The sequence below is a fragment of the Lipotes vexillifer genome, unplaced genomic scaffold (genome assembly GCF_000442215.2).
Source record: "Lipotes vexillifer unplaced genomic scaffold, Lipotes_vexillifer_v1.1 scaffold1599, whole genome shotgun sequence".
Lineage (NCBI taxonomy): Eukaryota > Metazoa > Chordata > Mammalia > Artiodactyla > Lipotidae > Lipotes > Lipotes vexillifer.
In genome coordinates, this window is record NW_006775655.1 from 280,438 (window position 1) to 305,536 (window position 25,099).

General features: G+C 38.0%; 1 protein-coding gene across 3 annotated transcripts in view; it reads right to left on the reverse strand.

The window, feature by feature from the left end:
- JAKMIP2 (janus kinase and microtubule interacting protein 2) overlaps positions 1 to 24,871 on the reverse strand; it is a 173,298-nt gene extending 148,427 nt beyond the window's left edge. Inside the window, exon 1 of one of the 3 annotated variants that reach the window (XM_007450076.1) lies at positions 24,576 to 24,793. Coding sequence is in view for 1 of the 3 variants with exons in the window: in XM_007450078.1 (XP_007450140.1) it covers positions 24,576 to 24,578 (3 nt within the window). In the remaining 2 variants the exon portion in view is untranslated. Of the gene's footprint in view, positions 1 to 24,575 lie in introns of all 3 variants that reach the window. The other 2 variants (XM_007450075.1, XM_007450078.1) reach the window with 2 other exon arrangements.
- Positions 24,872 to 25,099: the final 228 nt, after the last annotated feature.

The window sequence follows — 25,099 nt, forward strand, 5'->3', positions numbered from 1 at the left end:
GGAGATTGTGGGCTAATGGGAGAAATAAGCAAGGTCCATAAATAACTGTAATCAGTACCACAGGCAAATAAGAGGACTTTGGATTTCAAAAGAGAATTCCTCCATCAGTTTGCAAATATGCCTACACATCTGAAGGCAAAGGAAGGAAAAGACCCTTCTGAACACTTTGCTTTTTTTCTTTTGAGAGGAGCAAAGAGAAAAAAAAAGAGGCATACCTTCTCCTCTCTTTTTATAGTTGAAAAAAACAAAAATCAAGAATGGACAGGAGAGGACCTTCAAGGTGGAGGAGAAGTAAGAAATGGAGATCAGCTTCCTCCCCACAAATACATCAAAAATACATCTACAAGTGGAACAATTCCTACAGAACACCTACTGAACGCTGGCAGAAGACCTCAGACTTCCCAAAAGGCAAGAAACTCCTCACATACCTGGGTAGGGCAAAAGAAAAAAGAAAAAACAGAGACAAAAGAATAGGGATGGGACCTGCACCTCTGGGAGAGAGCCAGGAAGGAGGAAAGGTTTCCACACACTAGGAAGCCCCTTCGCGGGCAGAGACTGGGTGGCAGAGGGGGGTAGCTTTGGAGCCACGGTGGAGAGCGCAGCAACGGGGGTGCACAGGGCAAAGCGGAGAGATTCCCGCACAGAGGATCGGTGCCAACCAGCACCCACCAGCCCGAGAGGCTTGTCTGCTCACCCGCCGGGGCGGGAGGGGGCTGGGAGCTGAGGCTCGGGCTTCGGAGGTCAGATCCCAGGGAGAGGACGGGGGTTGGCTGCATGAAAACAGCCTGAAGGGGGCTAGTGCGCCACAGCTAGCCAGGAGGGAGTCTGGGAAAAAGTCTGGAGCTGCTGAAGAGGCAAGAGACCATTGTTTTGGGGTGCGTGAGGAGTGGGGATTCCCACTCTTGTGTGCCCACAGAAGGTAGAGCACCGCCTAAGTGAGCTCCAGAGACAGGCGCGAGCCGTGGCTATCAGCCTGGACCCCAGAGACAGGCATGAACTGTTAATGATGCCACTGCTACCACCAAGAATCCTGTGTGCAAGCACAGGTCACTACCCACACCACCCTGGGAGCCTGTGCAGCACGCCACTGCCAGGGTCCCGTGATCCAGGGACAAATTACCCCAGGAAAACACACGGTGTGCCTCAGGCTGCTGCAATGTCACTCTGGTCTCTGCCACCACAGGCTCGCCCCACATGCCAATTATGACTACCATACCCCACCCTCTCCCCAACCTGAGTAAGAGAGACCTAATCAGCTGCTGTTTAACTCCCTCCTGTCTGGGAGGGGAACAGATGCCTGAGGGCAGCCTACATGCAGAGGCAGGGCCAAAACCAAAGCTGAACCCCAGGAGCTGTGTGAACAAAGAAGAGAAAGGGAAATTTATCAATGCAGCCTCAGGAACAGCAGATTAAATCCCCACAATCAACTTGAAAATCTCTGCATTTGAAGAATACCTGATCGGACAACAAATGTTCCCAAAATTGAGGCGGTGGACTTTGGGAGCAAATGTAGACTGGGGGTTGCTTTCTGCATCTGATTAGATTGTGGTTTTACATTTATCTTAGTTTAGATTTAGTGCTTGTTATCATTGGTGGATTTGTTTATTGGTTGGGTTGTTCTCTTCCTTTTTTTAAAAATTATTTTTTATTTTTTAAAATTTTATTTATTTATTTATTTTTTCTTTGCAGTACGTGGGCCTCTCACTGTTGTGGCCTCTCCCATTGCGGAGCACAGGCTCCGGACGCGCAGGCTCAGTGGCCATGGCTCACAGGCCTAGCTGCTCCGCGGCATGTGGAATCTTCCCGGATCAGGGCACAAACCTGTGTCCCCTGCATCGGCAGGCGAAGTCTCAACCACTGAGCCACCAGGGAAGCCCAAAAATTTTATTATTTATTTTGTTTTTTTTATTATTTTTTAATGTTTTTTTCCTTTTTCCTCTTTTTGGGAGTGTATGTGTATGTTTCTTTGTGTGATCTTGTCTGTTTATATTTGCTTTTACCATATGTCCTAGGGTTCTCTGTTTTCTTTTGCTTTTTTAGCTGTTTGTTTCTTTTTTTTTTATAAGTGTGTGTGTGTGTGTGTGTGTGTGTGTGTGTGTGTCCCCTTTCGCCTCTCGCGGCGTCGGCAGAAGACTGTTCGGTCCTGGGAGTGTGGGTCCGGTTCCCGTTTAAATCGCTCTGAGGCAGGTGCCGGCCCCAACTTTCTGCTTTCGGTCCGTAGAGACACTGACCTCCTGCAGCGACGTTTTCCTACTCTGACTCACCTTTCTCAAACCTTTGTGTGACTCCCGGCTCCCCTCCCCACCCCCACTCCTCAGTACTGTAGCCATCACCCCCTTTCTTTGATGGCTCATTGAGTCATGACAGTTGATGTGTCCTCACACTTGTTTTTCCTTTAATCTCAGAAGCCATTGGATATGTTTTATTTTTTGTTGGTTTGTTTGTTTGTTTTGCAATATGCAGGTCTCTCCCTGCTGTGGCCTCCCCTGCCGTGCGGAGCACGCTCCGGACGCGCAGGCTCAGTGGCCATGGCTCACAGGCCTAGCTGCTCCGCGGCATGTGGAATCTTCCCGGATCAGGGCACAAACCTGTGTCCCCTGCATCGGCAGGCGAAGTCTCAACCACTGAGCCACCAGGGAAGCCCAAAAATTTTATTATTTATTTTGTTTTTTTTATTATTTTTTAATGTTTTTTTCCTTTTTCCTCTTTTTGGGAGTGTATGTGTATGTTTCTTTGTGTGATCTTGTCTGTTTATATTTGCTTTTACCATATGTCCTAGGGTTCTCTGTTTTCTTTTGCTTTTTTAGCTGTTTGTTTCTTTTTTTTTTATAAGTGTGTGTGTGTGTGTGTGTGTGTGTGTGTGTGTGTGTTTCTTTGTGTGATGTTTCTTTGTCTGTATAGTATTGCTATTACCATTTGGTTTGGGGTTGTATCTGTTCATTTTTATTTTTTCCTTCATTTTATTCTGAGCTGTGTGGCTGGCAGGATCTTGGTGCTCTGGCTGGGTGCTGGACTTGAGCTTCTGAGGTAGGAGAGCCGAGTCCAGGACACTGGACCACCAGAAACCTCCCGGCCCCATGTAATATCAAGCAGAGACAGCTCCCCCAGAGATCTCCATCTCAATACTAAGACCCAGCTCCACCCAATGGCAAGCAAGCTACAGAGCTGGATGCCCCATGCCAAACAACAAGCAAGACAGGAACACAACCCCATCCATTAGCAGAGAGGCTGCCTAAAGTTATACTAAGTTCACAGACATGCCAAAACACACCACCGGACGTGGCCCTGCCCACCAAAATGACAAAATCCAGCCCCATCCACCAGAACACAGGCACCAGTCCCCTATATGAGCCACTGAACCAACCTCACCCACTGGGGGCAGACACCAAATATAACAGGAACTATGAACCTGCAGCCTGTGAAAAGTTGACCCCAAACACAGTAAGTTAAACAAAATGAAAAAACAGAGAAATATGCAGCAGATGAAGGAGCAACATAAAAACCCACCAGACCAAACAAATGAAGAGGAAATAGTCAGTCTAACCTGAAAAAGAATTCAGAGTAATGACAGTAAAGATGATCCAAAATCTCAGAAATAGAATGGAGAAACTACAAGAAATGTTTAACAAGGACCTAGAAGAACTGCAGAGCAAAGAAACAATGATGAATAACACAATAAATGAAATTAAAAATACTCTAGAAGGAATCAATAGTAGAATAACTGAGGCAGAAGAACACATAAGTGACCTGGAAGATAAAATAGAGGAAATAACTTCCATAGAGCAGAATAAAGAAAAAAGAATGAAAAAAATTGAGGACAGTCTCAGAGACCTCGGGGACAATATTAAATGCACCAACATTTGAATTATAGGGGTCCCAGAAGAAGAAGAGAAAAAGAAAGGGACTGAGAAAATATTTGAAGAGACAAAAGTTGAAAACTTCCCTAACATGGGAAAGCAAATAGTCAATCAAGTCCAGGAAGCACAGACAGTCCCATATAGGATAAGTCCAAGGAGAAGCACGCCAAGACACATATTAATCAAACTATCAAAAATTAAATACAAAGAAAATATTAAAAACAACAAGGGAAAAACAACAAATAACATACAGGGGAATCCCCAAAGGTTACCAGCTGATCTTTCAGCAGAAACTCTGCAAGCCAGAAGGGAGTGGCAGGACATACTTAAAGTCGGAAAGGGAAAAACCTACAACCAAGATTACTCTACCCAGCAAGGATCTCATTCAGATTTGACGGAGAAATTAAAAGCTTTATAGATAAGCAAAAGCTAAGAGAATTCAGCACCACCAAACCAGCTTTACAACAAATGCTAAAGGAACTTCTCTAGGCAGGAAACACAAGAGAAGGAAAAGACCTACAATAACAAACCCAAAACAATTAAGAAAATGGTAATAGGAACATACGTATCAATAATTACCTTAAATGTAAATGGATTAAATGCTCCAACGAAAAGACAGAGGCTCACTGAATGGATACACAAACAAGACATGTATATATGCTGTCTACAGGAGACCCACTTCACATGTAGGGACACATACAGACTGAAAGTGAGGGGATGGAAAAAGACATTCCATGCAAATGGAAATCAAAAGAAAGCTGGAGTAGCAATACACATATCAGACAAAATAGACTTTAAAATAAAGACTATTAGAAGAGACAAAGAAGGACACTATATAATGATCAAGGGATCAATCCACGAAGAAGATATAACAGTTGTAAATATTTATACACCCAACACAGGAGCACCTCAACACATAAGGCAAATGCTAACAGCCGTAAAAGGGGAAAGCGACAGTAACACAATCATAGTAGGGGACTTTAACACCCCACTTTCACCAATGGACAGATCATCCAAAATAAAATAAATAAGGAAACACAAGCTTTAAATGACATATTAGACCAGGTGGACTTAATTGATATTTATGGGATATTCCATCCAAAAACAACAGAATACACTTTCTTCTCAAGTGCTCATGGAACATTCTCCAGGAGAGATCATATCTTGGGTCACAAATCAAGCCTCAGTAAGCTTACAAAAATTGAAATCGTATCAAGTGTCTTTTCTGACCACAACACTATGAGAATAGATATCAATTACAAGAAAAAAATTAAAAAAAACAAACACATGGAGGCTAAACAATACACTACTAAATAACCAAGAGATCACTGAAGAAATGAAAGAGGAAATCAAAAAATACCTAGAAACAAATGGCAATGAAAACACGATGACACTGTAAAGCAATTATACCCCAATAAAGATGTTAAAAAAAAAAAATCACGATGACCCCAAACCTATGGGATGCAGCAAAAGCAGTTCTAAGAGGGAAGTTTATAGCAATACAATCCTACCTCAAGAAACAAGAAACATCTCAAATAAGCAACCTAACCTCACACCTAAAGCAATTAGGGAAGGATGAACAAAATCACCCTCAAAGTTAGCGGAAGGAAAGAAATCATAAAGGTCAGATCAAAAATAGATGAAGGAAACAATAGCAAAGATCAATAAAACTAAAAACTAGTTCTTTGAGAAGATAAACAAAAATAATAAACCATTATCCAGACTCATCAAGAAAAAAAGGGAGAAGACTCAAATCAACGGAATTATAAATGAAAAAGGAGAGAAGTAAAAACTGACATTGCAGAAATACAAAGGATCATGAGAGACTACTACTACAAGCAACTCTATGCCAATAAAATGGACAACCTGGAAGGAATGAACAAATTCTTAAAAAATACAACCATCCAAGACTGAACCAGGAAGAAACAGAAAATATGAACAGACAAATCACAAGTACTGAAATTGAAACTGTGATTTAAAATCTTCCCAAAAACAAAGGCCCAGGAACAGATGGCTTCACAGGAGAATTCTATCAAACATTTAGAGAAGAGTTAACACTTATCCTTCTCAAACTCTTCCAAAATATAGCAGAGGGAGGAACACTCCCAAACGCATTCTACAAGGCCACCATCACCCAGATACCAAAACCAGACAAAGATGTCACAAAGAAAGAAAACTACAGGCCAATATCACTGATGAACATAGATGCAAAAATTCTCAACAAAATACTAGCAAACAGAATTCAACAGCACATTAAAAGGATCATGCATCATGATCAAGTGGGGTTTACCCCAGGAATGCAAGAATTCTTCAATATACACAAATCAATCAATATGATACACCATATTAACAAACTGAAGGATAAAAACCATATGATAATCTCAATAGTTGCAGAAAAAATTTCAACAAAATTCAACACCCATCTATAATAAAAATCCTCCAGAGAGTAGGCATAGAGGGAACTTACCTCAACATAGTAAAGGCCATATATGACAAACCCATAGCCAACGTTGCTCTCAGTGGTGAAAAACTAAAACCAATTCCTCTAAGATCAGGAACAAGACAAGGTTGTCCACTCACACCACTATTATTCAACATAGTTCTGGAAGTTTTAGGTACAGCAATCAGAGAAGAAAAAGAAGTAAAAGGAATCCAAATCGGAAAAGAAGTAAAACTGTCACTGTTTGCAGATGACATGATACTATGCATAGAGAATCCTAAAGATGCTACCAGAAAACTCCTAGAGCTAATCAATGAATTTGGTAAGGTAGTAGGATATAAAATTAATGCACAGAAATCTCTTGCATTCCTATACACTAACAACGAAAGATCAGAAAGAGAATTAAGGAAACACTCCCATTTACCATTGCAACAAAAAGAATAAAATACCTAGCACTAAACCTACCTAAGGAGACAAAACACCTATATGCAGAAAACTATAAGATACTGATGAAAGAAATCAAAGACGATACAAACAGACAGAGAGATACACCATGTTCTTGGATTGGAAGAATCAACATTGTGAAAATGACTATAGTACCCAATGCAATCTGCAGATTCAATGCAATCCCTATCAAACTACCCACAGCATTTTTCACAGAACTAGAACAAAAAAATTTACAAGTTGTATGGAAACACAAAAGATTCTGAAGAGCCAAAGCAATTTTGAGAAAGAAAAACAGAGCTGGAGGAATCAGGTTCCCTGACTTCAGACTATACTACAGAGCTACAGTAATCAGGACAGTATGGTATTGGCACAAAAACAGAAATATAGATCAATGGAACAGGATAGAAAGCCCAGTGGTAAACCCACACACATATGGTCACCTTGTCTTTGATAAAGGAGGCAAGAATATACAATGGAGAAAAGACAGCCTCTTCAATAAGTCATGCTGGGAACACTGGACAGCTACATGTAAAAGAATGAAATTAGAACACTCCCTAACACCATACCCAAAAATAAACTCAAAATGGATTAAAGACCTAAATGTAAGGCCAGACACTATAAAACTCTTAGAGGAAAATATAGGCAAGAATATTCTATGACATAAATCACAGCAAGATCCTTTTTGACCCCCCCTCCTAGAGAAATGGAAATAAAATCAAAAATAAACAAATGTGACCTAATTAAACTTAAAAGCTTTTGCACAGCAGAGGAAACCATAAACAAGATGAAAAGACAACCCTCAGAACGGGAGAAAACAGTTGCAAATGAAATAATGGACAAAGGATTAATCTCCAAAACATACAAGCAGCTCATGCAACTCAATATCAAAAAAACAAACAACCCAATCCAAAAACGGGCAGAAGACCTAAACAGACATTTCTCCAAAGAAGATATACAGATTTCTAACAAACACATGAAAGGATGCTCAACATAACTAATCATTAGAGAAATGCAAATCAAAACCACAATGATGTATCACCTCACACTGGTTAGAATGGCCATCATCAAGAAATCTACAAACAATGCTGGAGAGGGTGTGGAGAAAAGGGAACCCTTTGCACTGTTGGTGGGAATGTAAATTGATACAGCCACTATGGAGAACAATATGGAGGTCCCTTAAAAAAACTAAAAATAGAACTACCATATGACCCAGCAATTCCACTACTGGGCATATACCCTGAGAAAACCATAATTCAAAAAGAGACATGAAAAAAAAAAAAAAAAAAAAAGAGACATGTACCACAATGTTCATTGCTGCACTATTTACAATAGCCAGGACATGGAAGCAACCTAAGTGTCCATCAACAGATGAATGAATAAAGAAGATGTGGCACATATACACAATGGAATATTACTCAGCCATAAAAAGAAACAAAATTGAGTTATTTGTAGTGAGGTGGATGGACTTAGAGTCTGTTATACAGAGGGAAGTAAGTCAGAAAGAGAAAAACAAATACCGTATGCCAACACATATATATGGAATCTAAAAAAAGAAATCGTTCTGAAGAACCTAGGGGCAAGACAGGAATAAAGACACAGACATAGAGAATGGACTTGAGGACGTAGGGAGGGTGAAGGGTAAGCCGGGACGAAGTGAGAGAGTGACATTGACATATATACACTCCCAAATGTAAAATAGATAGCTAGTGGGAAGCAGCTGCATAGCACAGGGAGATCAGCTCCATGCTTTGTGACCACCTAGAGGGGTGGGATAGGGAGGGTGGGAGGGAGACGCAAGAGGGAGGAGATATGGGGATATATGTATACGTATAGCTGATTCACTTTGTTATACAGCAGAAACTAACACAACATTGTAAAGCAACTATACTCCAATAAAGACGTTAAAAAAATAAAAGAAAAGAATGGATAGGACACCTGCTCATGTCATACAGCTGGTTGGTGGCTGACAAAGATTAAACCCAGGACTTCTGTATCCCAGTTTTGTGCTTTCACACTGTGCCACACAGGCTCACCCTAAAAAACATTACAGCCAGGATAAGTGAACTTGGGATCAAGACAAAAACTGTGGGAAGAATACTTGTCTAGTGAAGGGATGCTCTGATTTTACAAGAAACTCTACTGACCTGATATACAACAGTAAAACCTTTCCTGAGAAATGGGAGAGAATGAAAAGGACAATCCTGTATCCTTTCCTTGGATGTTTTTCTGTCAAGCACAGCTATATTCATACTTGGATTAAAATATCACACATATGGCAAGCTGGCTTCCCCAATGGGAAATCTAGAAAGTGACTTCCTGAATGCAGAAGAGCAAATATTTTGTAGGACAGAGAATGCTCCTGCTTGGGGGTCTACTTCCACATGTTCATAATGTTGAGTGGAAACAGTCTTTGAATATAATCTAATACAGGCTCTTAAATAAACTAGGAAACCTCTTAATAATACCTCTGTCCATCAATCATTCACCTTGTGCTTGAACATAAGCACTTATGGAGGACACAGGATCTGGACTGAAGCCAAGAAAAAGTAAAGTCAATACTTTCATTCATTGGACTGACTAATTAGCCCTGCAGTATACCACATTCTGTGCATTTTTAGATGTTTGGCTTAGATTTAATGCCCTTTTTGCCAAACTGAACGACAACATCACACACACACACACACACACACACACACACACACACTTATACACAGTGAAAGAGAAAAATGACAAAAAGCCAATATTGCTTTATTACCTTGGGAAGCATTTATTATGACACAGGACTGATGGAAAATGTGATGGACAGTCACGGAGTCAAAAACATATTTACAGCTGGAAGGGTCCTTCTTGTAGAAAACTAGCCCAAGACTTTCCTTTTACTTAAAAGGAAATAAAGAGTTTAAAAGATTTGCTAGGCTTTTACAGGTTTCTGCTTCAGTGGCATCTGACTACACAGAGAGAGAGGGTTTATAGATTATTTAATATAGAGGGTGGAGTACTGATAATCACAGCTCAAAAAGGAAAAACACCAAAATGAAGGCAGGTGGATCAGAATCAATACTCTCATTAAATACTCAGTTACCTTTCCCCCTCTGGACTTACATTTTCCCTCACTTTCTGGGTTACCTTTTTATGTACTTAATACAGAAAAAATAATCATGAAAGAGTCCCTTGACTGTAACTGGAATCAATGTATCTAACACGTTTTCCAATACTTACTGTGCATGTGGCCTCATTACATTCACATGCCAAGAAAGGTTCAAAGGGAAAAAAAAACTGTAGGAAGCCATTCATAATTTCCTCGACAGGCTTTAACAGCCATTCCTTACTCCAGTCTTACACTCTGTTTTCTAATACATCCCAAGTGATAAAACTTCAAGTATATTAAAATTCAGAGCACAGCAAACTATTCACGCTGCAAAGTGATTAATGTTTATGTTCTTCTGTTTTGCTTTATTTTAAAAATTCATAGTCTGCATTATTCTCTGAAAAAGGGCTTTATTCCATATCACTGTAACATTCCTTTTTAACTCTAAGGCCAGGCAGGTTACAATGCCCCTCCCCCACTTTCAGGTGAGGAAACTCAATCTTTAATCATCATGAATTTACTCTATTTCTTCATTTATGTGCCTTGATGGATATTTCTCAGTTTTCTTGTATAGATTTTCACATGTGTGATACCCAATTTGCAGATGTTCTTATGTTCTGATAAAGGCCTCTGTGTCTCTTGGCATAATTTTAGTGCCTAAATGCTTACTGCTTACTATACCTTTGTGATTGAGTCTTACTCATCTTTGTATGCTCCCCATTCTCTACTCCTCCACACGTACACCTTAGAAGAACACATCGTACGTGTTAGAATCATTTTTAAACATCATTTTCCTTTGCATTAAAATCAGGGCCACAAATTCAAAGAATACTCATTTGCATTTGGTTTGAAGACTGTATTAAAGATCTAATTCAAAATGTTTAAATGTATCCCTTGTTTCTAATTGAACAGGTTCACCAGGTGATGTTATGAAGAGAAAAATCTAACTTTGGTTAGTAATTCACCTAAGAAATAAGATATTTGAATTATCTTACAACTCATCAATTAGATGGGTTTGGTCAGATAGTGTTAAAATATACGACCTAATGTACAGTATTACAATGTGTAGCATAAATCAACAGGAAATAGTCACTAAAAAGTTGTTCACATCCTGTTTTTATTTCTTCAGTAAAGATCAAATACAATTCAGCTAAAATAAGACTCTATATCTTGATTGCAAATGTTAAGGTATTCTTTGATTTTGGGTTTTTTTTTTTGAGGCTATGTCCTTTGGTAGCTGAATTGGAAAGCCATACCGTTACAATGTTTGCCAGGTTTTACTGTTAACTCTTGTTTATAGACCTGTTTCCTTTACTACCTATAAGCCTTTTGAGAATAAGGCCCTGATCTTTATCCCATATACCTAGTAATATAAAGACAAGTACTTAGGAAACATTCAGTAAATTATTTGTTAGCTGGTTGAACATTTCTGTCTTAGTTTCCTCAACTAAAGTTGTAAGAAGCGGGTACAACAGTACCTACGACCAAGGTGTTATGCTTATAAAGTGTTCAGAACTTCACAGGGCACGCAGCAGGTACTTATTCAGTACTGCTCCCCTGCACAACTCTGGGAAGTGTCATTCACAGTGCTCCCTGGGGCTGTGCAACTCCAGACCCCACCCTCAAAGCATGAACTGCCATTAGCATCATCATCATTACAACATCATCACTATTATTAGGCTCAAGAATAGAAAGATTTCACTTCATCTAAACTACAGAGAGGGCAGCAAAAATGTAAATAGGTCCTTCATGATGGAGATAACTGCGCCTACTCCTTAAAGGGAAAAAGGTCAGAATTTTGAAGAATTTGTGTGCATTTTTCTCTCTCATCATTTAATCCTTGTTTGAGGTCTTCCATGGAAATGAATTATGACTGAATCACATGATGTTAGGCTTGGAGTTTTGTCTGATTCTAACAAACACTGTGAACTAAAACCACTAGAGGCTGATGAAAGTAAGATGATGAATATCCAAGTGAAAATAAAAAATTTTAGTTTTTAAAGAAATTAATATTTAGGCACATAGAATGTCAATTACATCAGATATATCATTGGGTTTTCAAATCATTTTGTGAAAGGATCTTTTTTCTCAAAACTTTAGGATGACATCCAGTGGGTATCTCTGTGTGTGTGTGTGTGTGTGTGTGTGTGCACTTAGAGAGCCTGGACCCTATCCTCCCAGCCTTTCTCTTCTCTCTATGGCTTACCAGGGACACTGTGGTTGTCTATGGAAACCAATTTGGAACCTCTGATCCAGAGAGAGCAAAACTTCCATCTTCCAGAAGCCCTACAGAGTCACGCAGATAGTTAAGCTATTTGGATTTGTGGATGACTTAGAAATTTTGATGACCAAATCGTTCTTTCAAAAATATTCACATTTGCTAAATAAATAAGTAAATTTTATTTTAGTAAATTTGGAAATCATAAAAAAATCAATGAATAAATTTCTCATAAAGTTACCACCCAGAATTAATTCCTGTTAATATTTTGATTTATACTTTATATATATATATATATATATTCATGTAACTTTTTCCCTTTTCACAAAATTGGGACTAAATTCCACCTTTTGATTTTTGACCTCTTTTTTTCTATCTTAAAAGACGTATCTTACATATTTTCCTAAGTCACTGAACCTTTTTCTACAACATACTGCTTAGAAAGCTTCATTACATTCTAAGGTTGGCATAGGTCACAATTTATCATATATACAGGGAAAGGCAAATCAAGGTTTCAACCTTTTCTCACCCAAACCTACTCTTGTCAAAACTCCTGCTATTCACTGTAAGCAAAAAATTGAAACAAAAGAATCTTAAAGTTGCATGAATTTAGAACCATGGAAACTATAAGAGCACAGAAACTGTGCTCTTCATAGCATCAAGTTTGGGATTTGTGCTGCTCAGTCTACTTTGCAATTGAGGACTTTTTTCCAGAAATGAAATTCCTGTAAAACTGCTCTCTGAATCTCTTTAGAAAAAAATAAAATATTCATAGCTTACAGAATTGTGGAAAACACAGCATAAAATGTTTTCTGGGGGGTTTATTGCTTTAAAAAAGTAGGAAGGAAAACTAGGTAATTTTCTTTTATTAAAATATATTTAATACCTATTTAAATGTTTATATTAAAAAGAGAATCCCAGATTACATTGTACAAATATATGTAACTCACAAATGATCTCCTAAGAGTTATTAAAACACAAAATCTCCAAATGGTTTATTTTTGGACTGGGATTCATTCAGCCCCTTATTTCCTTTCTTCACTGAGGAAACTATGGTTATGTGGACTTTGTTCTTGAATGTCAATTTTTTTTTTTTTTTAGCGGTACGTGGGCCACTCACCACTGCGGCCTCTCAGAGCACAGGCTCCGGACTCACAGGCTCAGTGGCCATGGCTCACGGGCCCAGCCGCTCTGTGGCATGCAGGACCCTCCCGGACTGGGACACGAACCCGCATCCCCTGCATCGGCAGGCGGACTCTCAACCACTGCGCCACCAGGGAAGCCCCCGAATGTCAATTTTAACAGTGTTTCTATCCTCTACTTAGCAAGAATTGGGTCTTCATTAATATTTAATAATAATAATAACATTAAAAATATACTTGCCTTTCTCTTTATTTAATTTTGGGGAGCACAATCGCGTTTTCACTACAAGAGGGAAGTGGTTTAGCTCATTACTTAAGATGACTTTGGAGTCAGGCAGACTTGAGTTCAGAATCTAGTTCCATCTGTTATCAGTTAGAGAATCTTCAGTAAGTATTAAATTGTTGTATGGTAATAAACCTTAGTTGAGCTATACATAAAATAGGGATACTATTACCTTCTTCAAAGTGTGTTGGTGCATGTATGTAACAACTTTAGGGCACTGCTTGGCATCTAGGAAGGGTACTGAAACAAACATAAACCAACAATGCAACGACAACTAACATTAATGTCAAATGTGTTTTGAAAGAAATTTCAAAGAGGTTTTTTTAACCTGAATTTGGTCCAAAAAGTAGATTAATGTGCCTCATAATCTCTATTTATTAATGTAAAGATTATTATATTTGACTCATCAAATGAAACATCTATCTTTAGAGAAGAAAGATAGGATTGAATACTGATTCAAAACCATCCATGTCAACACACGTTAATAGTTGAGGCCAATTAGCTAGAAGCCATCGTGGTCACATCACAAAAACAAAGACTTCTGCTGAAAACAGTGGTGCTATTGATGTATTCCATCTAAGTGTTACATGTATTAATATTCTATTTAAATTTGGCCCTTTCTCCTTGTAAAAACAGAAGTTCCTTTTGGACAGGGACCAGGGATAACAATTGGAAGCCTATGAATGCTTTCTATTTTGAGGAACTTCAATTAGGCTTTTGTGGTATTAGTGATGATGGTAATGATACACATGTAGGAACTATTTATTCATCCCTCCCACCCTCCACAACCCCCATCAAAGGTTCTTGGTTTATTTAGTTGTGTCCATATACAGATACACATCCACCGATCATATGTGAAAGGAAGGACTTGGTGAGGATAACCAAGTGACCTAAATTCCCTTAGCGCCTGAGTTAGGATTTAGAGTGAAGGTCAGATCATGTCATAATTCTCTGGCTCTGATTCACGTTACTGATGGATCATTCGGTTGTGTGGGGCCACATCTCATAGAACAAATAAATTCTGAAGTAAAGAAACCTCGATTTGAGTTGTATACTTTTCACTTAGTGGTTAGGTGATGCTGGATACAGGTAGACAATCTGAACTTTATCCTGAGGTTGATTATAAATGATATAACATAAATTAACATAATGTAATATAATACAATATAACATAATATAATATCTTCTCTACCTATATGCTTATGAAATTTAAAATATCAAAAGTCCTTTGTAACTTGTAAAATAAAGTACTGAACACATTAATTCTTGTGAAAAATGCCTTTGCTTACTAATTATGAAAGAAATAAAACAAATAATTGATGGTGCATAGAGGAAACACCTGAAGCTACAAATTGTCTGGTTGAAACGTAATTGTGATTGCCCCCAAATCAGATCAACAGCATTAAATTTCATACAGATAGTTCATGTTTATCAAATGCTCATCCGCTGGGCTAAATTCATTTCAGCTTCCATATTAATGAAACCTGAGTGTTTCTCTAAAGAACAAAAACCATGCTTAACTGGTAAATTACATGGTATAGTGGAATGAAAATGGGCTAAACAGCAGTCAGAATTCCAACTGTCTCAAGGGCCAAAGAGTTAATGTGAGTCCACTGGTGGGGAAGGGGCTTGGGGTGTTGATGTGGCACATGCTGAAAAGCACAATACCCACCCAGAGGAATACCTATCACTCAACTCCAGATGTGTCTACCATGAAGAGATGTGGGCCTAGTGATGCCAGATTTTCTTATTTTCTAAGAGGAGGGAGAGAGATATTTTTGGAAATGTCAAAATTATAAAATTTTGGACAAAAGAGTGTTTTTAAAAATATTGGCTGGGGGCTTCCCTGGTAGCACAGTGGTTGAGAGCCCGCCTGCTGATGCAGGGGACACAGGTTCGTGCCCTGGTCCGAATATATTCTGCCTATATTTTCCTCTAAGAGTTTTATGCCACATGCCACAGAGCAGCTGGGCCCGTGAGCCATGGCCGCTGAGCCTGCGCGTCCGGAGCCTGTGCTCCACAGCGGGAGGGGCCACAACAGTGAGAGGCCCGCGTACCGCAAAAAAAAAAACAAAAAAAAACAATATTGTGCTGGAAACATATATTTTTGCTTACAAACACTTGACATATGTTTACAAACATTTCCCTGAGCTGGGTCCAGTCCACAAAGCTTCAGGTTTTAACCACTGTGCTATAAAATCAGATAGCTCTTACTTCAGTCTTAGCTCTAAACTCACTAACTGAATGGCTTTGGCTAAAAATTTAACTTATTCAAGCTTCATTTTCCTCTTGCAAAGTGGGAAGAACAATGCCTCTGTTTGTGAGGACTGAAAAAATGGACGTGGATGAAAACAGTATCATAAATACATAATAGGTACTCAAAGAATTTAGCTCTTTTTCTGGATAACTTTGAAAAGTAAGTTGTAAAAGTAAGTTTTCTTTTTATTCTTGTTATATTCAGACCATGTCAGATATTCTTGTTATTAAGAGGGTCAAGGCTGTCTCATTTGTTCCTGGAATAAATTGGTTTACTTGAATTATAAAGGAAACTCGATACTATGGATGTCCTCAATTCTTCTAAAGAATAGAGTCAGCATCAAGTCTGAAAAAAAATTTCAGATTGACCCAAGAGAGAGTGCTTCTTTGCAAAATGACTGTCTCCTGAACAAAATGCTTTTCTACTATTTCATCAGCTACTCTCTGTCATAAAGATCCTTCCATTAGAAAAACAACATTTGAGGACATCAAGAATGTGGTTAGCAGTGGCTCCACGTGATCTGAGAACAGATCAATTCCCCTTAGATTACAGTTGACTATACAGCCAAAGATCAAAGCAAGATGTTTCAAAGCAAGAAGATTATACAAAATAAATTTAGACAGTTAATGTTTTCAAGCCCTACAAATGTTAGTGAAAGTGCAGAAAGCAAATAGCCAGGGACTGGCTAGAAATATTAATCTTGTCTCTTTACTACCTTCCAGGGGTCTTGGCTAAGCCATTTAGGTTTGATTTCAAAAACTGTAAATAGAGTGAAAAGAGAAAAATATAAAATAATACACCACACTTAAAAGAGATTGGACAATGTGTGTAGCTAAACCTGTCCAGATGAGAGCATTCATGTGAACTGGGCATGTTTAAGCACGCATTTAGAGACTGGGCTCTTTTCAATCTATAGAGGAAAAAAACCTGAAGGTCTACAGTGGTAGAAGAATCAATTTCCCTTGTTGCAAGCTGATATTTTCCTCTCTCTTGTTTCAGAGGGTGACACTGAACCCTGTGGAGCCTCGAATGTGGACAATCTAGCTAAGAAGAGAGCGAGATGGCTAAAATGCTCCTTCTATGTAAAATTAACTAGGAGTAAGGGGGTCCTTGTTAATTCATTTTTTAAAAGCTAGGGTTTATTTTTAATGATTGCTAATGTTTCAGGCATCTAGCTCAAAATACTATAAATTCTAAACTTTGTAGGTACTTTTATTAAATGAAGTGCTTTTAAAATAAAACTAAGTCATAATTCAAACATTCTCCTTACTACAACAAAGAATCATATATTCTCTGAAATACAAATTCCCCTTTATGGTTAATTAGCAACCACTTAAATTCCTACTTAAGAGATGCAGGAGACAAAGACTAAGCCTGTGGAGTAGGAGGAATTCCTTCCTGGGGTCTAGGTAACCCTAGCAGAGCAGACAACGGAGAAACTCCGGTAATTCCAGAGTTCCCATTTTCACAATCTGAATTATCTAGGGAATTCGTAAGAAGGCAAGTTTGGGATCTATAATATCTTCAAAACACTTAAGTCCCTTTCTCTGTCTCCTCAGTGCCAATTAGCAGAATTACCATCTTGAGGATTCTCATGTGAATTCAGTGTGTTTATTTTTAATATAAATTGGTTATTGTTATATATAAAATTATTGTCTTGCTGTTCTTTTAATGGCTTGCTGGTAGAATGACACAATATCCTAGACTTTACAGACTGGGACTCATTTAAAATATTCTGTCTAGCTGTTTTCATCAGTATAATTGCATCTAAAAAAACAATTTTTGTTTTGGAAAATATGTTCAAATTAGGTATATCTGACCTATGAAGAGTTTACAGGCCTTAAATATGGGTCAGTAAGGACTAGAGAAGCCATTCATTTTTGGAAGGTACCTCTCCATGAATGCTTATTTTTGGAAGGTACCTCTCTCCAAGAAATGCTGCACAAGAGCCAGCCAGATAAGGCATGTGGGTGAGAAACACTTGCTTGGTTTACATTTTCATTGTGGTTATACTGGGTAGCATTTTCCAAGGAAACATTTCCAGTTTGGCTCAGAAGGCCGGTTGACAATATCACCCTCTTTTCTGAAGCACATGCTCACAAGGCTTTTTTAGCGTCATAATGACCTCAGCAAAATTTCCTTCTTGAAAATAATAGCAATGAATTGTTTTCTGACCAGACAGTGTCAGCTAAACTTAGCCAGATTTGGTTTTCCATCTATATTTTAACTGCAGTTGACTCTAGAATTTCAAGCAGTGCAGTGAGTGATCTTGATTTAGATGCCAAACAAAGACAGGGAACAAAGACTTTTTCCTCTTACTTAAATTTCAATGTATCAGCAGGTCAGGCACCTATAGAGATGGCTGTTCCCAATGATTTGAAGATATTTCTTTGTATTTGCCAAGCATACCCCTTCTCCTCCAGGTCACTCTCTTTATATTTGATTTCAAAACTTCCATGAAAGCAAGATTTTTCCTCAATTCATCTTCTGAGTAAGGTTATTGTCTCCATTACTGTTTCAGCCTCATTTTTGGATACAGATATGAAGGAATGATTTATTTATGATTAGAGAATTTAGTAAAGTGGATTTCTAGAATAGCAAAATAGCTTTGAGTGTGTATCATATAATTCGATGCTAATAATAATTAAATTACTAATTTATTTTAATAAGTTGTAGTGAATCCAAAGGTATTCCCTTAATGGTCTCATTATTTCTGGCTTGCAATTCAGTTTTGAAAGGGAATAAATGAAGCCACAGAAATATTCACAGCCTTTCTTATTTATGTCATAGTATGTAGTGAACAATTTTTAAAGATGGATTTTTTTAAATATTGTGATTTGTCATTTAAGAATTTGGCTTTCCTTTATCAACAACCTAAAATCCTGAGAATATCACATATATGAATACAATCCATTTTGTTTTCACAGCCAAAGTACAAGAATGAGAGTCACAGTCTGAAGACCTGCTAGAAAACAGAGGTCCTTCAGGGGAGCACCCACTTATTCATTCAGTCAACCACTGTTTATTGAGCACATATGTCATGCCAAGGCTTTCTTTATTAATTGACAGTTTCATTTTCTGCCCTCACAGAGTTTACAATCTAGTGAAGGGCAGGGAAGATCAAGTGAGCAAATAAATAGCTCTATAATTACAACTTTGATAAATGCTACAAAGGAAACAGAGGGTACGGAGAGTAATAGTGGAGATATACTTAAGGAAACCTCTCCAAGGAGTTATATTTAAAGCTCAAACTTAAAGTATAAGAAGAATCCAACCATTCATATTTTAAAAAGGGAAGAGTCAGATGAATGGGCTTTCATTTAAAAACTGTATACCAGTTTAAGAAACATACAGATGCCAAAAATATATCTTAGTTTAGTCTGAGAAGTCATGTGACAGCTAAGGTATGTTGTTTAAATGTTTTTATGAAGAATTTAACTTGGTCACAGAGGTTAAGACTACAGGATGCCATTGCTATACTGAGGAAAAATAACATGAATCTGGAAGAGATTTGTTTTTGTTTTTTTAATTGCTGCTTATGCATGCGCCTGGTGAAATTCCTAGCAATTCAAACAGGGATTTCACTGACTTGAGCTTAAAACTCATTCATTATCAGCAGACAAGAGATGACCGAGGTTAATTTAATACCCACTGTGAGATGCAGTGGCAGGTCAGAATAACAGATCTCCTATTTCCTGAAAAATCATGCTTGACTCACAGCTGCTGAAAATCAAGCAGGAGCTACCTGTATTTAAAAGCAAAGTATGAAGACCCCAAAGTGGGGGAAAATATCTTGAGTCATCAAGAAAAATGCACACAGAGATTAAAAATTTACCAGAGACATATTTCATTAACATGGAAAGATGGCCACATTATATAAAATAAAAAAACTATAAAACAATGCTTAGAGTATGGTCCCATTTATGAAATAGTATATCTGAGTGTGTTTATACTGGCAGATAGAAAAAAATCTAGAAGGAAATATTTCAAAGTACTAACAGTAATTATTTCTTGATGGTAGGCTTATGGGTGATTTTCTTATACATTTCTGCTTTATCCTTTTTTTCCCAACAATTTGGATATATGTTTTAAATGTAAAATAAGAGAGCCTTTAAAAGAAAATTTAATTGTATTGATGAATATTGATTTAAAGCAGAATGCCTTTAATATGACAGATGTCACTTGTACTGCAAGCTAATTAATTATAAAGGATACTTCACAAATGTGAAATGATAGCTCAGATGGCATGATTTACTCTCTGGCCAGTGCTGAATTACCAAACAGTTGGACAAAGTACATGCCTACAGTGTTAGCAAAGAAAGGGAGACATCAAAAAACTACAATATTTTGGAGAAAAGTATTTGATTTTTGATACTTCAGAAAAGTATAAAAGTATTTGTCCAGGAAATATCAGAAAGTTGTTAAACCAATGTACACTTATTTATGAGTTAATATCATTTTAATTTTTAAGAACATGTAGGTAGAGAGATGCTTAGGACATACAGGTAGGAGGTATGGGCTAAGTTTCTTCAAGGTCCAGGACCTATAGAAATTAATTTGGTCCTAAGCACAGGAAAAAATACTGTGCTACCCCCCAACTTTATGTCATTAAAAATAAAAATAATACTTAGGCATAAAATAAGTGCACATCAGTCCAACAAAGTTCCAAGTTTTCCCCAAATGCTTCATGCTTTTATTAAATAACATGAATCCCAGATTTTCTCCAAAATAATTTTTGTCTACCTTTTTTTGGCTGATAACTGAAGAATGAATTTAATCTATGTGGCAATCCAATATGATCAAAGAACAAATCATATCCAAATATCCAAATAAATGTCCAAATAAAAATGAACTACATTTAATGCAGAGTTTACTATATTTGATATTTTAAAATTCAAATCGGCAAGATAATTTGCTAAATTTTCTAATATGGCAGATTTGAGCTCATGAGAGTTGGAATTAGGGCCCAACTAGGCTATTTACCAAACCCAAACTTGAACAAGTCTAATCTCCTGAGCCTCTTTCCACTAATGTAAAATAATTATGATGACACTAGCTTTACTGGCATGACAGAATTTTGGGGAATATAAGATGACAAATAAAGAATGTAAAATGACTTTATGAACTACAAAAGATTATATTAAGATAAGGTGTAATGATGGTGCTAATTACAACTATATTGTTTTCGTCATTAACTATTGCACATGTGTATAGCTTATATACCCCCCACAAGGAAATTCTAGTTCCTAGATATGCAAATTGTGCTAGTCATAAGAGCTCTACAAATAGTTGTTTTTCAACTGATTAATTCATCATGTCTGAAAACACATTTTCACTTGGTAAAATAACATTTGGGATGTGCAAACAGGGGGAACTGTAACTGACCTCTCAGAGCAACACCCAAGTATACATCTAGTTTATTTATTTCAGTAAAAAACAATTGAGTAATTTATGTTAAAACTTCCAAGATAAATTTTGTTTTCTTTTTGGTCCCAACTATGGAAAACAAAGCATTAATCTTTTTATGAAACTATGAAAAATGTAGAAAACAGTTTTGACTCTCCAGCTATTTTCTAAGTTCCCCTGATGGAGACTTGAAGCATGTACATAAGACTGAAATATGTTCTAAAGTCACTTGAAGAAATAAGGAACATCCTATCACAAAGTGAGAAATTAGATAATATGCGTTTTATCCCAATTAAAACAAGTTTTACAAAAGTTTAAATGCCAGTCAAAATGTTGAATATTGCAACAAGAATGGCATTTTCAAGATAGTATTTGAGAAAAAGGTAATTAATTAATTAGCTTGTTGTTAAATAGCACATTTAAATAATCAAATGTATGTCTCTTCCATATATTTTGTTTGTTCTGACATCAAATTGATGGCTCTTGAACTATTGATATTTTGTATCTAGACCCCACTAAACCCCATTTCATTTTTTAACATTAGCCATACCAAAGGGAATAATGTTAATATGGCTGTTAGGCATCACATTCCATAAAGTTGCTGAGAAAGGAGTCTTATGAAGAGGACAATGTTCAGTTCCCTGCATCCTGACAAGATAACATACACGTTTCTCCAAGCATACGGCCAATTGATTTCTTTAAAAATATTCAGATTCTGTAATTTAGAAGCCCATTACAACATGGAGTCTTACTGCTGCAGGTCTAGCAGTACCTGATGTTAAACAACTAAAGCACACTCTTAAATGGACAATTTACTCTAGAAAAAGCCAGTAAAGTTCTTGAGAAAGAATTTAGCCTGTTCCAAATAAATGCATGTCTATGGCATACTTTTGGAGGTTTTGAAGAAGGATGCACTGCCTTATCTGGTTATCCAGTTGACTGTTCAAATTTGCTATCAGGAAGTTTTACATTGTGTATTTCTAATCTTCATTCTTTCTAATGAAGCTGAAGCCCAATGACCATATTTTAGGCTCCAAAAAATGTCAGTAAGCAATGTCCAGCTCTTTGAAGTAAATGATCATCATCTCTTAGTTTCACTTCTCCCAATAAAATCATCCTAATTTCCTTATCCTTTCTTAGAGGGTTCAACTTGTAGTCCTTTAAAAACAGTTCACTTTTCTGTGACCCCTCGGCAAAGGTCATATAATCGTCTCAAGTTGTAGGATCAAAAACTAGACCCTTATTTCCATCAGGGTCTGACCACACAGCTGAAACTCACTGCTGAGAGTCAGTTCTATGTCCATGACTTAGTGATTTGCCTCTGCTCAAAATGTACCAACTTCACCTATAAAACCACATCCCAATGAAAACTCGAAACAAAGGAAATAAAACAAAGCCCAAGGTAACTGTTTTCAGTGCATGAAATACAATGCAACTGCAACTACAACACGTCTTAATTTTTTAAAGCTTACTGAAATTTTAATTTTTCCAGTCAAAAGTTATCATTAACGATTCAGGATGCAGAGTGTTATAAAATTTTTGTTATGACATACAAGCCCAGTACCCCTTTCCCTGCTCTACTTTATGTAGTTGTGATAATAAGGCCTATGGTAGCATGACTTGATGGAGCTGTGAATCTATATAATATATGACATGCCATGAGCACATTAAATCCATTCTTCCTATTAAGGTGCTGAAGAGCCTTCCCATATATAAACCAAACCGGACATTTATTCTCAGAGAAGTTAAACTATAAACCTGATTCAAATACATGTAAAGATTGTAAATGAAGGGGAGCAGTGTGTAAAATAAAATGCAGGATTAGAACAAACGTTTTCTTTTACATTTAAAAAATGTTTGCACTGACAGTGATATTGTTAGAGAAGAGAGAGATGGATAAAAAATAGTCCGTATGATAAATGTAACGTTACTAACACAGTTTTACCTGCAAGGATTTTTCTGGCTTTAATTCAATGAAATTTCTATTATCCTGGGTGGTAATGGAGCCCTGTACCCTACTCATCTAAGGCGTCTTTAGTATCCTGAGTTGCCTTAAAGCTGTGACATAGTAAAAGGTCAAGCAGATCACACTAAGCATTTGTAAACCACAATAGCCCCCCATTTTGCCTGCAAGCCACACATTCTCACCCTAAGCTTTGCTCACTCTCGTTTCATTTCATTGCATAAGCAGGCTAATTTGGAGATGGCTGAGGTACTTGGGAACACCTAGATTTTCAAAACAGTCCCACTTTCCTACTTAACCACCTAAAGAAGTAGACCCATAACACAACATTTGAGGGAACTGTAAAATGGTGCCTGGATACTGAAGGAATAAACAGCAAATAGCAGCACTATTAAAGAAATGAATGCATTTCACCTTCCAACTCATCTGTGCTTCCTGGGACACAGGTACAAACATGAAAGGCTTGGGGTAGAATTTCAAGAAAACTGATTTGTTTCAACGTTCATTTGGCAAGATGCTAGACACAAAATAATACCACAGGCCACCTCCCTTTCCTATCATTGTAAATTCAGGGTTCTCAAATCACCCCCCACAAACCCAATTAAAAATAAAGAAAAGAGGCAGGCTATGAATTCACATCCAGTGCTATGATACAGATTGCCCTAATAGGTCACAATGAAACTAAGGGACAATAACAAGAATAAATCTTGCATTAATCCAAATGAAGCCAATGAATAATAATACAAACCAGAAGCACAGTTTCAAAAATATGCAATTACCTCCAAGCATGCAAGGTCATTTATAACCCATAAAAATGATTGCAAAGCACACTCTGCATATAAATATGTTTCATAAATGCTAAGTAACATGTGTATGTATGATATGCATATCCATAGGGTATCCATTTGTATGTTCACAATCAAATCTATGTACTAAAAATGAAACTCTATCTGGCAAATGGTTTCTCAGCAAGAGTACATCAGAATATGAAATAAAATGCTAAATTCTGGGGCTACCTTTTCTTAGCAATGAGGGAAATAAGCAAAATCACCTTATGATTAGGCCGGAAAGCTTAGGAAGCACCAAATGTGTTTTTGAGGAAGGCCTAACCCTGTGTGTGAGAGCCGCAAATTAAATGATTCCCTTCAATAACATCCATTTCTTGTCAGCTCTTTTTCCACCCCCTGATTCTGTTGCTAAGCTTGGAAGGAAAGGAACCAAGTGGCTCAGTCTGCATTCTGAGCCAGTTCAGGATAAAATCACAACACCATTTTTTTTTTTTTTTTAACACAAGCAGATGCCTTCTTACTTCTCTCTTCCTGGCAACCTTCCTCTCTCCCATCCCCATCACTGTCTCCACATCTTCCTCTCCTTCTCTGAGGGAGTCATTGTTCAAGTGCAGGCCACAAATGTATACACAGGTCATTTAACAGCCAGCTAAACCAAGAAGATAACCCCGCTCTCTGCTACTTACCATGCTGAGACGCGGAGAAGCTGTTGAAAGGAGGGAGAGATGCAAACTGAATCCATTTTCCTTGTGACCGTGTCGGATGCAGCCTCCGAACCCAACATCAGCAGCGGCTGCTGGGATTTTTTTCCCTCACTCTCTGGTTGGCGACGGTGCGAATAGGAACCACCCTTCCAGCCTCACTAGAGTATCAGCAGTCGAGGCGGCAGAAGCAGCAGCATCACCACAAGGCCTCCTCCCTCTCGGAGGATGGGGTGAGCTCAGAAGCAGCCAGGAACTTGCAGCAGATACCTCCTCTGGCTCCTCCTCTCCGGCCCCCTCCTCCAAAGCCCCACCCCTGCTGCGGTAGAGGCTGCCAGCCCTGGCTGCTGCTGGTTGTCATGGCAACGACCAATGGTAAGCCACCAGACTAAGAGGGAGGCGAGATGGGTGAAAGGAGCTGCAGGGGTTGGAGGGGAGTGAATTTGCGCTGCTGCACTCTGGGATGCTCTTGGTCTCTCCTACCCTGGACTCCAGGTCTTTAAAAATGG